General features: G+C 57.7%; 3 protein-coding genes across 3 annotated transcripts; 1 reads left to right on the top strand and 2 right to left on the bottom strand.

Moving 5' to 3' along the window:
- Positions 1-162: 162 nt before the first annotated feature.
- Positions 163-1,765, bottom strand: PUNSTDRAFT_120552 (alpha/beta-hydrolase; the record flags this gene model as incomplete). Its single annotated transcript, XM_007383808.1, has 7 exons — positions 163-391; positions 455-542; positions 612-805; positions 887-1,133; positions 1,213-1,315; positions 1,379-1,543; positions 1,612-1,765. The coding sequence occupies 7 exons, from the start codon at positions 1,763-1,765 to the stop codon at positions 308-310; spliced, it is 1,035 nt and encodes a 344-aa protein (XP_007383870.1). The 3' UTR covers positions 163-307.
- Positions 1,766-2,320: 555 nt separating this feature from the next.
- Positions 2,321-4,797, top strand: PUNSTDRAFT_102719 (cytochrome P450; the record flags this gene model as incomplete). The annotated part of the gene is made up of 11 exons (XM_007383807.1): positions 2,321-2,540; positions 2,609-2,724; positions 2,777-2,985; positions 3,113-3,264; positions 3,343-3,458; positions 3,527-3,652; positions 3,713-3,902; positions 3,967-4,045; positions 4,105-4,281; positions 4,346-4,474; positions 4,533-4,797. The coding sequence occupies 11 exons, from the start codon at positions 2,321-2,323 to the stop codon at positions 4,621-4,623; spliced, it is 1,605 nt and encodes a 534-aa protein (XP_007383869.1). The 3' UTR covers positions 4,624-4,797.
- On the bottom strand, positions 4,783-13,051 carry PUNSTDRAFT_126249 (uncharacterized protein; the record flags this gene model as incomplete). The annotated part of the gene is made up of 42 exons (XM_007383806.1): positions 4,783-4,985; positions 5,037-5,183; positions 5,235-5,373; positions 5,425-5,469; positions 5,523-5,689; positions 5,749-5,832; positions 5,881-5,896; positions 5,949-6,154; positions 6,201-6,237; positions 6,291-6,386; positions 6,437-6,566; positions 6,619-6,837; positions 6,898-7,044; positions 7,091-7,150; positions 7,205-7,287; positions 7,340-7,348; positions 7,405-7,459; positions 7,512-7,522; positions 7,580-7,597; positions 7,649-7,705; positions 7,756-7,832; positions 7,883-7,904; positions 7,955-7,971; positions 8,022-8,083; positions 8,130-8,180; positions 8,236-8,342; positions 8,397-8,410; positions 8,469-8,753; positions 8,843-8,878; positions 8,920-8,970; positions 9,025-9,062; positions 9,113-9,208; positions 9,261-9,307; positions 9,364-9,416; positions 9,468-9,553; positions 9,612-9,779; positions 9,840-9,901; positions 9,958-11,050; positions 11,132-11,683; positions 11,782-11,901; positions 11,967-12,030; positions 12,119-13,051. The coding sequence occupies 42 exons, from the start codon at positions 13,046-13,048 to the stop codon at positions 4,932-4,934; spliced, it is 5,811 nt and encodes a 1,936-aa protein (XP_007383868.1). The 3' UTR covers positions 4,783-4,931.
- Between the last annotated feature and the right edge of the window lie 1,188 nt (positions 13,052-14,239).

Here is a 14,239-nt window from a genome sequence, read left to right as displayed (position 1 = left end):
AGCCTTGGGATCGTCATTTGCATCGCGTCTTCTCGTCCGCATATGGACCGTTCATACGCACCCAGCACGCCCATGACCGCTGAGTTCACGAGACCGCGTCCTTCTCGGCACAGTGCCCGATTGGTCGCGGTATCGTCATCATCCGCTCACTGCCTATTTCTCGCACGCAAAAAGACCTTGATTGAGAGTCCATCATGAATCGTACAACGGTGACGGTTTCGTCCTCATCATGGATGATACACGGGCATCGCCCCGTTGGTTCACACAGGGTATATAATCATACAAACCTACTCAGCAGTGGTTTGGTTTACAGGCGGCTTCTCGGTTCGCGGTTGGAATGGAGGGTCCCCCATATAGCCAGTGCGAGACCCTTCGGATCTTCCTGAACGACCTGCAACGTCTACTATCAGCGCGCGGAACCGGCAGATGAGACGATACGGCCTCATACACGTACCAAATGTCCAGCGCCGGCGACCCTGGTGATGGTCGCCATCCTGCGCCCTTCGTTCTCGTCCACGATCGCTTGCTGCGTCTCTTCCGCACTGTGATCGGTCGCGTGATGTGAGCCGAGGGGGTGAACGTGAAACGACGGGGCTTTCGTGAACGCTTACACAAGGTCTGACTTGCCGCCGAAGATGCAGTGCACGGGTATGGCAGGACAGAGCTCTTTCAGCCGCTCAAGGCTATCTATACCGTCCTGATGGAAGATGTAGCCCGCCGATTCTTGCTCGCGCGTGCAGGACAGGGTCACGCCCTCCTTGCGATCTGGGTAGGTCGCCGTCGGGAGCTCCCGAAGCGCGTGTTCCTGGAGAAAGCGCGCGTAAGCCCATATGAGTGTGAGTGTGTGTCGTCCATCCTCAGAGCGACCGGGACCAAGGGCACGTACGACGTAGAGATCGAGGACCTCTTGCGACCAGCGTCTCCACGGCATGCGCTTCGCGAGCCACTCGCGGGCAGCGGAGCGCGACGGCCAGATATCCTTCCTGTTCTTCGCTAGTTCGATGACTCCGATGAGAGGAGAGTTGCGCTGCATCGAGCGGTCCAGGATCTCTTTCGTCATCATCGGCGGGTCGACCAGAATCACGGAGCGGTAAGGTAAATGCGAAGCGGGGTACCCGGTCGTCGATAAGACCCTAAGCATGCAGCAGAGTGAGCGAGAGAGAGATTACACCGAAAGAGAGAGAGTGTGTGAGAGAGAGAGAGAGACCGTACATCACGCATGCGCCAGCTGAATGTCCGATCCCGACGACTCCATTTCCGGCGATGAGGCCGGACTTGAGCAGAATCTGAACGGCGCGACCCCACTGGTATGCGGCTAACGAGGCGGGACTGGGAGCTTAGCCACGTGTTCGTCATAGCAGCGATAAGGGGCGCATACTCAGTCCTGGCGGGCGCGTTTGCAAGCGCTGCTCGTTGATGATGGCGGCTCGACCATGGTTCGGCGCGTCCATCGACCACGCCTCGACAATCGCGAATGCGTTATTAGGCGCAGCGGCCTGTAAGCTAAATATGTGCGCAATCGTTGGTTTCCACGACTCCTTGTCTACATCAAGAGCACCACCTTCAGTTCGAACTCGTGTTGCGTTGGACAATGGCGGTCGTCGGACGTACGGGACGATACGCCGTGAACGAATATCAAGGACAAACGGTCCTGAGCGGCTGCCGGTGCCGTGGCAGGGGTAGGTCGGTAGCGGGTGAGTGCAATAGTCAGACCGCCGTCACTCTCATCGCCGGGAAGCGTGAAGTCGGTGGCCTCCAACTGCATAGCGCCCCAGAGCATAACAGGATCCAGCGATGCTAGCGGGGGACACAAGAGTCAGACGACAAGCGGGGTATATTTGGACGCTGGACCCATGGGCCGTCGGCGGAGAAGGGCGCGCCCATCGTCGTCCGTTTTCCTTTCCACGAGAAGAAACACTTCAAGAGCTGGCAACATCGCCCGAAATGGCCATCCCGGGGCTTGCCGCCGGCTGTGTGACCGACGGTCACGCCCGCGCCTTTTCATTTGCGACTCCCATGATGCCCGCAGCGTCCTCATGCGGAACCTTCTATTCCGTGTATACTGCTCCCTGCGCAATACACTTCTTTGCGTCGCATACTTAGCTGTGCGATTGATCTCAGCTCCGAGATCAAAACGTCGTTCTGGCTTCGTCGGGAATTTGGAGACATCATCAAGAAAATCGTTTATGAATACGGCTGTATCATCCACACTGTCTCTACGTCGCCCTGTTTGTTCCATACTCCTGATTGGACGTCCACTGTAAGAGAGAACGCGTTGGCCCTCTGGCCTCGAAATTTCCAGACTGCTTGGTTTTGACTCATGCGTCTCCTACCACTGCCGGATCTTCCCTCCTCGCTAACTGTCAGATGCATATGCATCTTTGCACTGCTGGCATGTATCCGCACCGCTCGGAGATGGGCTCTACGTCGACATGCTATCTATCCCCCGGGCCCTGCTGGATTACCTTTCATCGGTAATACTCTGGGCGTGCTCAAGGAGAAGCCGTACAAGGTCTTTGCTCGATGGGGCGAACAATACGGTGCTGAACCTACGAAGCATGACGCGCGTTCGCAGATGGCTGATACCTACTCGACCGATTTACGGCAGGCCATATCGTGTCGACAACGATATACGGGAGTCGCATCATCGTCATCGACGGTTCCGATGTCGCGGAGGACCTCTTGAACAAGCGTGCCGCCGCGTTCTCCGATCGACCTTTCCGGGTGGCGGCACGATTGTGAGTTCATCTCACCATCCCTCCGAACGAGAAGACAGGTCCCGACGCATCCTCACAGAGCCGAGTACGATGCAGCGCTCGCGTTCATGTCTCAAGGAGAACCGATGCGGGTGACGAGGAGGCAGATGCACGACGCTCTCAACGCGCGCGCCGTCCCTCGGGAGCACCCGCATCTCGAGTCAGCAACCCGCAAATTTCTCCATGATGTTTTACACAACCCAAGCGGCCTTCACGGACACATACACATGTATGTCAGAGTGCCGTTCTCGCGCGCAGCCTCGAATTTGGGGAGCGCCGTCTTCGGTTTTCATCTCCTCCGAGGGTTTCGCCCCCCCTCATTCTCGAATCATTCGCTTATCGCATCTATCACGCAGGCTGTACACGAGCACCATCCTCGAATTCACTCTCGGCTACCACGTACGATCCGAGGATGACGTCGTCTACGCGCTCTCCGAGAAGGTCGGCCACAACGCTATGAGCATGATGACCCCCAGCCCGAAGTTCTGGTTCGAGCTCTTCCCATTCTGTGAGTCACTCCACGCGTCCAACGCCTAGCTTTATGGGAGCCTTCGAACTGACCGGACATTGCACGAACCGACGGTAGTCCAACATCTTCCGATCTGGGCAGCTGGAAGGCGAGCCGCACGCACCCTCTATCAGTTTAGAGATGAGCTCCGAACGCTCCTCGCGCTTTCGGAGGATCATGTACGAAAGACCCTCGTGAGCGCACCGCCGTGCCCTTCCCGTGACGGTGCCCTCGCGTCTGACAACAGCTCTATACGTGCCAGGGCCAACCCGACGCTCCTCCGTCTTTCCTATCCAAACTGTTGCACGATAAGGGTGAAATATCGGAATCGGAGAAGAAGACGGCGCTGTTCTCTTCCGTGTCATTATATGGAGGAGCCGTGGACACGGTAACATCCCGTCTCTTGCGATGTTGAGGGGGGGCTAAGATTGCGTTTTCCTTGGCCCAGACCATCTCGCTCACCACCTCGTTCTTCCTCGCCATGATGCTCCATCCTGAAGCCCAAGCCAAAGCGCATGCCGAGATTGATCGCGTCGTCGGACGCCAGCGCTTGCCTACGATCGCGGATCGCGCCGCGCTGCCGTATACAGAAGCGCTCATCATGGAGCTCATGCGCTGGGCGCCACCGATCCCGCTCAGTAAGCCCCTCATCAGTTCTATCGTTCTGAAGCTTGGGGCGCTCAACGAGCTGGGTATTCGCAGCCTCTCGTCCATTATCGGGCGATCAAGTATACGACGGCTATCTTCTACCCAAGGGTTCAACCGTCATTGCGAACATATGGTGCGCATTCCACGTCGCATCCCTAATCCCACCTCTCTGAGAACGCTCGCCTCTCCTAGGGCCATGACCCACGACCCCGAACGCTATCCAAGCCCAGACGACTTTCGCCCGGAGCGATTCTTCGATGACACGAGGTCGGACTCGATGACCATGGGGGATGCCGAACCCGGCGCCCTGCTTCGCCTCGAAAGCGCACGCAAAGAGCTCCGTCGAGCCGTCTTCGGCTTCGGCAGACGGTGCGTTCGTCGGTGATCTCGAGACGCGAGCGGTGGTCCCCTTTCTGACGCTCGAGCTTGACAGGGTCTGTCCCGGGAGATTCTACGCGGACGCCTGGCTGTGGATCACGCTCAGCTCAACGCTGGCTGTGACCGAGATCACCTCGCCGTCTACAGACGTCCCCCACGTCGAGGTTGAAGACGGCGCGATCTTGTGCGCGGTCTCGCCTGCTTCCTCTTTTTGCCGACACTGACATTGACCACGCGAATAGGCAGCTGAAGCCGTTTCCATGTTCCGTGTCTCCTCGATTCGACGGCGCGGCGGAGTTGGTTGCCAAAGACGTCGAGGTGGAGGGATGTTAAGCCTCATCTCGACACAAACAGCACCGGAGTATGATATGAGCGACTGGTCCAGAATCGAAGCAGAAGTCGCGTTTAGAGCCCAGTTCCGAGGTGACGTCGCGGAAACGTACTTATGGACCGTTCTCATCGACCACAGCGTCGCGGAGCCGAGTTGCGTGTTGTGTACTGATATGTATGAGTGTATGTATACATGCGATGGGTACAAAAGCAGGGGAATGTGCTAATATAAAATGGATACAGTACGCAAGGCATTAGGTGGTTAGTAGCCTGTAGTATGGTACAGAAGCCATTTCCCCTACGAGTCGCGGCTAAGAAGGCGAAAGGATACGGTCGAGGACCTCCTCGAACTTGTACGGCTTGATCTGGATGTAGCATATGAATTCGGACTATCTGCAAAAGCAGGAATTACTCACGAGCACATCATCAACGCCGGCTTGTCTGATATTCTCCACCTGCCCGCCGCGAGCATTGCCCGTCAGAGCGAAGATCCGATTTCGCTTGGGTATTTGCCCGGTTTGCTCCATTTGGCGGATACGCCGCACAGCCGTGGATCCATCCATCTATGCATCTCACGTTGAGATAATTATCACGCAAGACTAATATTCGCGTACAAGAGGCATCTCCTGATCCATGAGTATAGCATCGAAAGTTTGCGGCGGCTCTCTTGCGGCCAACGTCCGTATTTGTTCGAGGGCCTGAAGACCGTTGGATGCCACAGCCGTTGTGCAGCCGACTTTCTTGAGCTGCCGCCTGTGAAGGGAAATGAGTTTCAATCGCTGTATGAGACTAAGGATTACTAACACTAGTACAGTTTGATTGATCAGGTTATCTTCACAAACCAAGACACTTGATTAGAGCTTAGTCTAGAAGGCTCTGGCTCTCAGGTCCAAAACGCTCACTGATAAGATATGCGAGGATCCGAGATATTCTTCCTGGAGTTCGGGACGCGAGCGGCCAGGATGGGATCACCCGTTTCAGAGAAAGGTGTCGTAGGTGAACTGGATTCTGCCACCCTGGCTTCGATGAAGAAGTAGAACAAGGCGCCTTGACCATGGACGCTCTGAACCTAAGATAGAACGGCACGAGGATCAGAGCTAAGAAACCGTGGGTACAGCATGCACTGACCCCTATCCTGCCACCCATCAAGTTGCAGAGCTGGCGCGACACAAAGAGGCCAAGTCCCGAGCCCCCGAAGACGTCATGCGAGTTCTTAAGCGCAATGTGAGATGTTTAGTTTCGCGTCTACGATTTGCTTACCGAGCCTTGCTGGAACCTAGGGCACAATTTTGAGATGAGGGTCTATTGAAGTTGAACTCAATACGTACCTCTGAAAAAGTCTGTCCAGATCATCAGGCTGAAGACCGGGACCGGAGTCCTTCACAGTGACGAAGATGTATATTGGTGATCCAGCTGTCAACGGGGGAACATCGCCAGGCAAAGGAAGTGGGATAGAGGGCTCGAAGGTTGAGCCCGCTGGAGGATCAACCGAAGCTTCAACCGTGACAGTTATCTTCCTTTCCGACGTGGACATCTATCAAACTGGTCAGAACAGAACAAAGGAAGTCATAAGAATGTACATCAGTGAACTTGATTGCGTTGCTGAGGAGATTGGTTCTGATCGAAGGGCGTCAGTACAGTGTTCGTGTTGAGAGCGTAAACCATCGTACATGACTTGACCGAAGCGGGATTTGTCAGATACAATGTAAGTAACACCCAGCTGTGTGAGAGATACACCCGTCTGTAGTGTCAATTGTATTCGTTTCCTATTCCGGCCTGAGCGTATGACCTCAACGGCAGGGGAAAGGCTCGTTACATTTTGGCCTCGTTACGGAATCTGGACAAGATTCGCTGAACCTCGCCAATCAGTTCGAAGTCCGTGGGCACAATGTTCAGGACTTGGAGCTGAATGCGAGACAGCGAGAGAACATCGTTGGCGATCCGCTCTGAAGACAATGTCCATGAAATGGGTAAAGTACGGTTGTTTATTGCAAATACCTTGCGCAAGGCCGCATTGATAGATCGAGTCCAATGCGTCTAGATCTTCATCCATAGTTTCGAAAAGATGTAACGGAGGAATATATGCGGTGCCCTTCACACTGCAGTTCCAGAGTTCGTCTCGCAGACTCGCGAGGTTAGCGCGGACGAGAGCACTGCAGTTTAAAATGGCCGATACTGGCTGTCTGAGCTCGTGAGATGTGACGTCAATCAGCAGTTCTGGTACGACGCGAGGTTGAGAGTTGACCAACACCGACACTGGAGACAGCAGAGACGGACCTTGACCTCTTCGACGATCATCGGCTTCCTGACGCTGTTGCTCAGCTTCTTCCGCCCGTTTTCGAGCAGATGCCTCTCTCTCCTGCGACCGAAGGAGTTCCGATGTTTCGTACAATCGCTGAGCGTTTATATCGGTGATAGTGGCCACTAGTGAACAATTAACGAGAACCTGCGCCAAATAGAGGATACTCACGACAGCCGCCATCCATAAGAGGTTGAATATGAGCCAGAAACCAGGTCCCGCTCGAGAAGCCTGCAGCGGCGGTGAACACGGATGGGCCGAAGATACGGTGGAGAAGACACGCACGAAACTCGACGGAAGCGCTCTCTCGCTTCGTGTATGCGGTGTTCCAAGCCTCCGAAACGCTAGACTGGTCTTCAGGATGGACCCTACAACAGATATCAATGCGGTGAAACATGATATTATCATTTGGAGACCGACGCGTCTTGCCTGGATACATTCCTCATCAGAGATGCGACATCTCGACGAAAAAAGGTCGCGCGTACCACATGTCTTGTTCCTCCGCCGAGTGTTGCGAGTACTCTAAAAATCTAGGGTTTGCTATAGCCGCTCGATCAGACGCCAGGATACGAACATCAGGATAGATGCGCACCATAGATGACGCTTAATCGGGGCGATGTCAGTCAATCCCATGAGGAGTATACCTTCGTGAGCGCTTACCGCCCATCACGGTTCGAGCTGTCAAACCTGGGTGAGCAGAAATGATCGAGACAGGATGAAGTTACATACCGACATATGCCGACGGGTGACAATTCGGATAATAACTGTATTTCCTGCGTACGCTCTCTGAATATAGTGTCAATAGCGCCTTCATGCCTCGGATGGACAAGTCTTACTCAAATCGTGCTTCGAGCTCGATTCGGCGCTTTCCCAATAGCATCTGAAGATGTACTCGTGCTACCAGCTCATTTGCCTACGAAACGCTGAGGACGAGAATCAGAATGCATCATAGAGACGTCTCACGCTGAATGGCTTCGGTAGATAACTGCGAAAGATGTCAGCAGGAGCTCTCTCTATGTGCTCGTCAGAACTCACTCGTCCGCTCCAGAAAGCTGTAGTTATTGTCAATATCCATCGCCACAGATTTAAGGTGGGTACGGACCAGTCCCTCAACGCGAGCCTCGTTGCCAGCCAGAGCAGTAAGCAAGATAACCGGGATCAGGCCTGCACTCGTTGAATATCGGGGTCTTTCCAGGACAGGAGTGCTCACGAGTATCCTTCCTAGATCGGAGGGCCTCTAGAAGGGCGAAACCATCCATGACTACAGGGGCTCATGTCAGACGAAGGGCTGAAACCAATCACTGAGCCAGATTGACCGGGCATCATTATGTCACTCAGCACGACGTTCGGCAAACCGCCCTCGAGCATGGTCAGCGCCTCCTGCCCATGGCGCGCTTCCACAACCGTACAATACGGGGACAAGCTGTAACCTAGGATGAACCACGTCTCCTCGACCAATAGCACAGATATAACTCACATGGCCTTCACGTACTGCGAGAGGTTGTCGTTAGACCCGAAGATACAGAGACTGATTATCGGCATGGCCTACCTTGCGCATGTCCATATTGTCATCCACAAGAAGTACGACGTCGGACTTCTGGAAGAAGAGCGTAGCAGGGTCCACGCGTCCTCCGCTGCTTCCGCTGCTGTTACTTCCTGAGGGAGTGACGGCAAACGTCATACCCTGCTCGCTTGTATCGCTAGGTGTTTGACCGTCAGTGGACGTGAAAGCCGCGCCCCATCGGCTCGCTTCCTCGACGATACCCCGTGCATAATTGCCCCGAGAAAGCATTGAAGCATCTTCCTCGACGACATCCGCGTGGGGCAGGTGTTCCTTTCCGAAGGGAAGAGAGACAACGAATCGACTTCCGTGGCTGCCATCACCGCTGCTTTCGACCGTCCGAGATTGAACGGTCAGCGTACCCCCGTGAAGTGATACCAGTTCCTGGAATATTCGGGCTGTCGACAACCAGTCGACGCTATGAAAGAACTCCCGTTACCTTCGTGAGTGCCAAGCCTATGCCTGTGCCTTCGTGACTGCGACTGACAGACTGCACGAGGGAATTAACAGGCATCCAAGTGTTCGCGGATTCAAGCGGACTCACGTCGACGCGATAGAAACGACCGAAGACCTTGTCCACATCTATAAAGATAATCAGCATAACCACTAACAGGACAAGTAGCTGGACGCACCGTCCGGCCCGATGCCGACACCAGTGTCCTCTACGATAAACAAGCCGTGGGTTTCCGTATATCGTATCCGAACTTGAATGCTTCCACTCATGGTATCTGCGCGATCCACGTCAATCATCGCTGGTCGGGTGGATGCACTACCGCCTACATTTGAAGGCATTTCCAATGAGGTTGAACACTATTTTCTCCCACATGCTGGACACTTATTCAGTAAATCTGCTAAAGACGTTCACAGATGACCTGCCACGCACTCGGGATCGACATAAAGCAGCCTTGCCCCAGCAGGTTCGTATTGCACATCGTACTAAAGTATTACACTCAGCACATGCTAGACACGAACAAGACGAACACTAACGCTGATACCATTCTTCTCGATCGTGCTTCGGAACAACGACGCGAGATCCGCTGTGAATACGCTGATATCCACGGGATGAAACTTGCCTGGAAGGTGAAGCAGTCGTCTGTCGCGCGTACTTATCTGGACGTGACAGTAACATACCCTGCAGCCTTTGGGCAGCTAATCGGCTGAAGTCCATCAAGGAATCGACCAGTCTCCCCAGACGCGTAACGTTCCTCACAGCAAGCTTCAGTCGCTCCTTAATCGGGCCGTCTGATGCATGCGCGATACAGTCTTCCAGGGGCGCTTTGATGAGCGTCAGCGGCGTACCTACGACGTCGTATCAGACATCCGTCCACATCGGCGACGGACTCCGGATGCAGGACGTACGGAGCTCATGAGACACGTTACTAAAGAACGCGGTCTTCGCGTTATCCAGCTGCGCGAGTTGGCTGCGCGCGAACCATGATCAGATATACGGGATCGGGTGTGACAGACGACGACATACTTCGCTCGCTGGATGTCCGCCTGCCGCCCAAGGACAGCGCCCAGCGTCGAGTCCAAACTGACCTTCAGCATCTCCACCCACTCCCTGTACTCCTCGTCGTACGGCCTTCGCGTGTTCAGCCCGACCACCAGCAGCATCTTCGGCATCCTCAAATCGCCCGCACCCCCTCCTCTGCGACTCCGCGCTGCAGCCCCCAAGCGGCTAGCCAACGGGTTCAGGTTCGACGATCCAAGCGACCCGCACGGCGAAGGCATCGCCGCTAGCCCGTATCCTCGCCCGCCTCCGTCCTCCTCCTCCTCCTCCTCCTCCTCCGATCCGCCGATGGGTATCACAACGGCCTCGCGCGGAACGTCGCCCCACCCCCTCTTCTCGAGCGCATTCGCCGTCGACGGCGGAATAGCCGGCATATACACCGGGCGCTGCGAACCAAGCGCCTCCTCGAACGGCCACGGGTACGCCGTCGCAGCCCCCGCCTCCTGTCCCGCCTGCCCCTGCCCCTGCCCCTGCGCCCGTCCGCTGCCCAGCGACCCCGGCGCGGACGCGGCCGGCGTCGGAACCTGCGGGCCCCACATCGTCCTCCGCGCGACGTTCGCAGACGCGTCGCTGCGCCCGCTCCGGCTCGACTCGCCGCCGTCCGAGCGCGTCTTCTCCGGCACCGGCGCGCCCAAGCTCCCGAGCGCGAGGCTGCTACCCTGGAACGAAGACTCGCCCTCCGCCGATCTGCCCGCGCCCGTCCAGGCCGAGCCGTGCGCCTCGACGCCGAGCGAGACCGTCTCCGGCGCGGCCGCGTGCCCGAGCGGGATGCCGAGCGCGCCCGCGAGGCGGAGCGTCACCCGCGATGGCGGCTTCGCGCGCCCGTGCCCGTGCCCGTGCGAGTGTCCGTCCGACGGCGAGACGGCGAGCGAGAGCGGCGTTTCGTGTCGTCCTGTAACGTCGTGGTCGGCGGTGGCATCGTAGGCGCCGTCGACGGCGAGCAAGGCGTCGGGGCGATACCTACCAGGAGAGTCGTCCGCGTCGCAGAACCAGAGAGCGGCGAAAGGGACGTCTTGGGAAAACCCGGAAAGGACGTCGATCACCACCTTCGCAAACTCCGCTGTGCGATGATGAGAAAGCGACCAAAGAGTCAGGATGCCAAGAAATCAGAAGGCGAGAGAGATAGCACGCGGGCACGAACCTGTGGTGCGCGTCAGCGCGGTGCCCGACACCAGATGCCGCGTGAGGGACAGCCTCCGCTCGGCGAGCACCTTCTTCGTCGTCTCGAGCGTGGTGTTGACGAAGCCGATGATGGGATTCGGGTTAGCGGCGCCTGGCGCCGTTTCGTCTGCAGACTCTCGCTCGTTCGATTCCGCCGCGGCGGCGTCCGATATCGACGCGGCCATGTACGTCGGTGCTGGAGTACGATCGTCGTCCATCGGCGTAGGCGGGTATATCGCCGACGGCGCACGAGCTGCTGCCGTCGATCCCGTGGAGGACGCGGCTATCGCACCGGCCCGCAGTGTCAGACGCGGCGTCGGATCCAGAGGCGTGGAGTTGGGAGGAGATGGCAGCGAGGCACGCGGGTCCCGCTTCGCTGGGCCGTCGGTCGGCGTGGCGGACGGAGAGGGGGGAGAGTGTTGCCGCGCGGACGGCGAGGGGGAAGAGTGTTGCCGCGCGGGCGTGTACGACCACGAGTGGTACGTCTCTTCCGGAAGCTTATCCTCCGTGAGACGATTGAAGAACAGCAGATCTGGACGCAGACGGGTCAGCATGCGTTCGTCGACCACACATCCTTTACGCAGGAGGCAACGAGGAGGGGCTTGAAATGAACATTTGAAAAATACTGACCGTCGTGCCTGAAGACCGTCGTCCCCTCCATCACCTGTTCGGCGAGCGGCCCAATGTCTTCCCACAACTCGGCCCACGCCACGGCGCCCTCCTTGCCCCATATCGCAGGGTGTTTCGAACCTGGATTCAGCGTCAGCTATCCTTCTCGTTCATACAGGAAGTTCCCAAAAAGAGGAGGCACGTACCCGCCATGGCGACGTACGCGTCGTTATAGATCATGGTGAGCTGCGGTCCCCAGAACAGCGCCGTCTGCGTCGCGGCGGGGCGTGAATTCCGTGTGGATATATGCGGCAGAAAGAGAGAGAGAGAGAGAGAGAGAGAAAGAAAGGAAACTCACGGGGAAGGGATGGTGGAGCACGTAGCTTAAGACGGTCTCCGAGCCCAGCGGCCACTTCTCTCTCGGGCCGAGGCTGGTCTTGCTCCAATCAAAGCTCGCGATCATGCTCTGCACGCTGCCCTCGCCCCCGGGCGGCCTGTACGCGAGATTGTGCGGAGCCCTGGTCCTCCGTCGCTCTTCCGGCGTCGGCTGTGGCCGCCCGTCGTCCGCGTCGGCGTTCCGGTGCTGCGTCGACGGCGAGGCAGACCGGGACGGGGTGGGGATCGAGGGAAAGTGGGGCATCTTGGGAGGGGTGTTTTTGCGTTTGAGGATCGGCGACGAGGGGTCGGGGGAGGGGGCCCGGGCGAGGGAGGGGTGCGATGCGCGGGCGCGAGGGGTGGGGAGAGGCGAGCGCGGGACGGAGGTGCATATGCACACGTCCGAGAGCCGGGTCTTCGTCACGTCGAGCGTCACGACCGTCTTGCCCTCCGCCGCGTCGCCCCCGCCGGCCCATCGCAGGTGGAGCGCGAGCTCGAAGCTCGCGTCGGGTCCGGACATCCACCGCGCGAACGCCTGCGCGGCCTCGGTCGTTCCCAGCGCTTCCAGAAACGCGCGCCCGCATCTTTCGTATCCGCATTCCTCCTCGCCGGCGAGGCCGGTCGGAGTCGCGGGCCACTCGGAGCCGAGGAGCAGAAGGCCGAGGGGAGAGTTGACGAACAGCGGCTCGAGCGAGGGCTCGCTGCGGCCGGGGAGAGGCGTCGCGGGGAGGACGAAGGCCGGGTACGGGTAGGCGTACAGGAACGAGTCGTACGTCGGCGATAGAGTCGGAGGAGGCACGGAGGCGGCCGCTCGACGGATGGGGGCGGGTGCAGGTGTCGGACTGGGCTGCGAGCGCGACGAGGGCGACGGCGCGCCAGTTTGCTGGACCGCCGCGGTGGCTGAACTCGACATGGCGTGTGTTCGTCGAGCCTGGCTCGGTGCTCTGGCGCTACTTGCAGCGGTAAAAGACCAATGGAACGGTGAACAAGAATGAAGGACGTGTCCGCGTCAGCACATCCGGGAGGCGGTGGAGGAAGGAGCAACGAGGGGGACGGCGAGCGAGATCGGGGCCTACGGGACGACGGTGCCCAGATGAGCCCGCCACCTTCGCACGCCTACTTTGCAAATCAGATCCCGTCCCTTCACGTCGTTATGTCATGCACGCCCCGAACTGATACGGAACGTGAACGGCGTTGAAGTTAACTTGAAGTCGCCCGTTCATGATCTAGCCGATCTTAAGCATCGGAGTTGGCGCGTTCGCGGGTATCACCGAGCCCAGGACCGAGCCGTTCATCTGGAGCGCCTTTCCGTCCACCTTACCTTCGCCCTCCATTGGTCTGCCTCGTCCTGGACGCGCCTCATCTTGTCCAAGGGGGTCTGTGGCTATCCGGGCGACGTATTATCTGCAACCATCAGGTCTCAGCAGCACGCGATGTGATCCATAGGGCAAAATTTCGGCGACACCTCTCATGTCCCGGCGATGTGGCGCGCTCGGACGGAGTTGATCGGAGTTGCACGGCGCCCAGAACCTGTCGGGCTTCGACTCTGTACAGTCTGTACTTAGATCGACGTCAGCTGCGAGCCCTGGCGAGCCCAACTCTGAGTTTAATTTACCACCCACGCCTCACTTACGATAGCTGCGAACAACAAGTCACCTGTTGAGAGAACTCTCGTGCCCCTCAAACTCTCATCACCAAACACCTTCTTTCGCTCTTGTGATCTATCCATGCCCGCACGATATCTTGGTGACGTCTGGGGGCGCGTCAGGTGGATCGAGTGCCGCCCACGTACACACAACGAGGATGCAACGCGCGAACGGCAACCGCGGTTCACCGACACTGATAACGATACTCCTCCCTCGACCCTGGACACCACCATCCGACAATCGAGGCACGCAAAATGCACGCACAGGTTCCGTAGGTACTCTGCATGTTATCGGAAATGGACACGATCGTCATGATTGCCTTTTCCCGAGTCTCAGATTCGCATCGCAGCTGGCAATCCGAACCCAATCGCACCGATCACAGTAACTCCGTATGACATCACGAAAGGCCCCCGCATTTGCTTTCCGACTCTCAGGTTCGTGCTTCCTTTTTCCCCCGG

This window comes from Punctularia strigosozonata (genome assembly GCF_000264995.1).
Source record: "Punctularia strigosozonata HHB-11173 SS5 unplaced genomic scaffold PUNSTscaffold_6, whole genome shotgun sequence".
In the NCBI taxonomy this organism is placed as follows: domain Eukaryota; kingdom Fungi; phylum Basidiomycota; class Agaricomycetes; order Corticiales; family Punctulariaceae; genus Punctularia; species Punctularia strigosozonata.
Note: the sequence above shows the minus strand (reverse complement) of the source record. Positions and strands in the feature narration are given on the sequence as shown.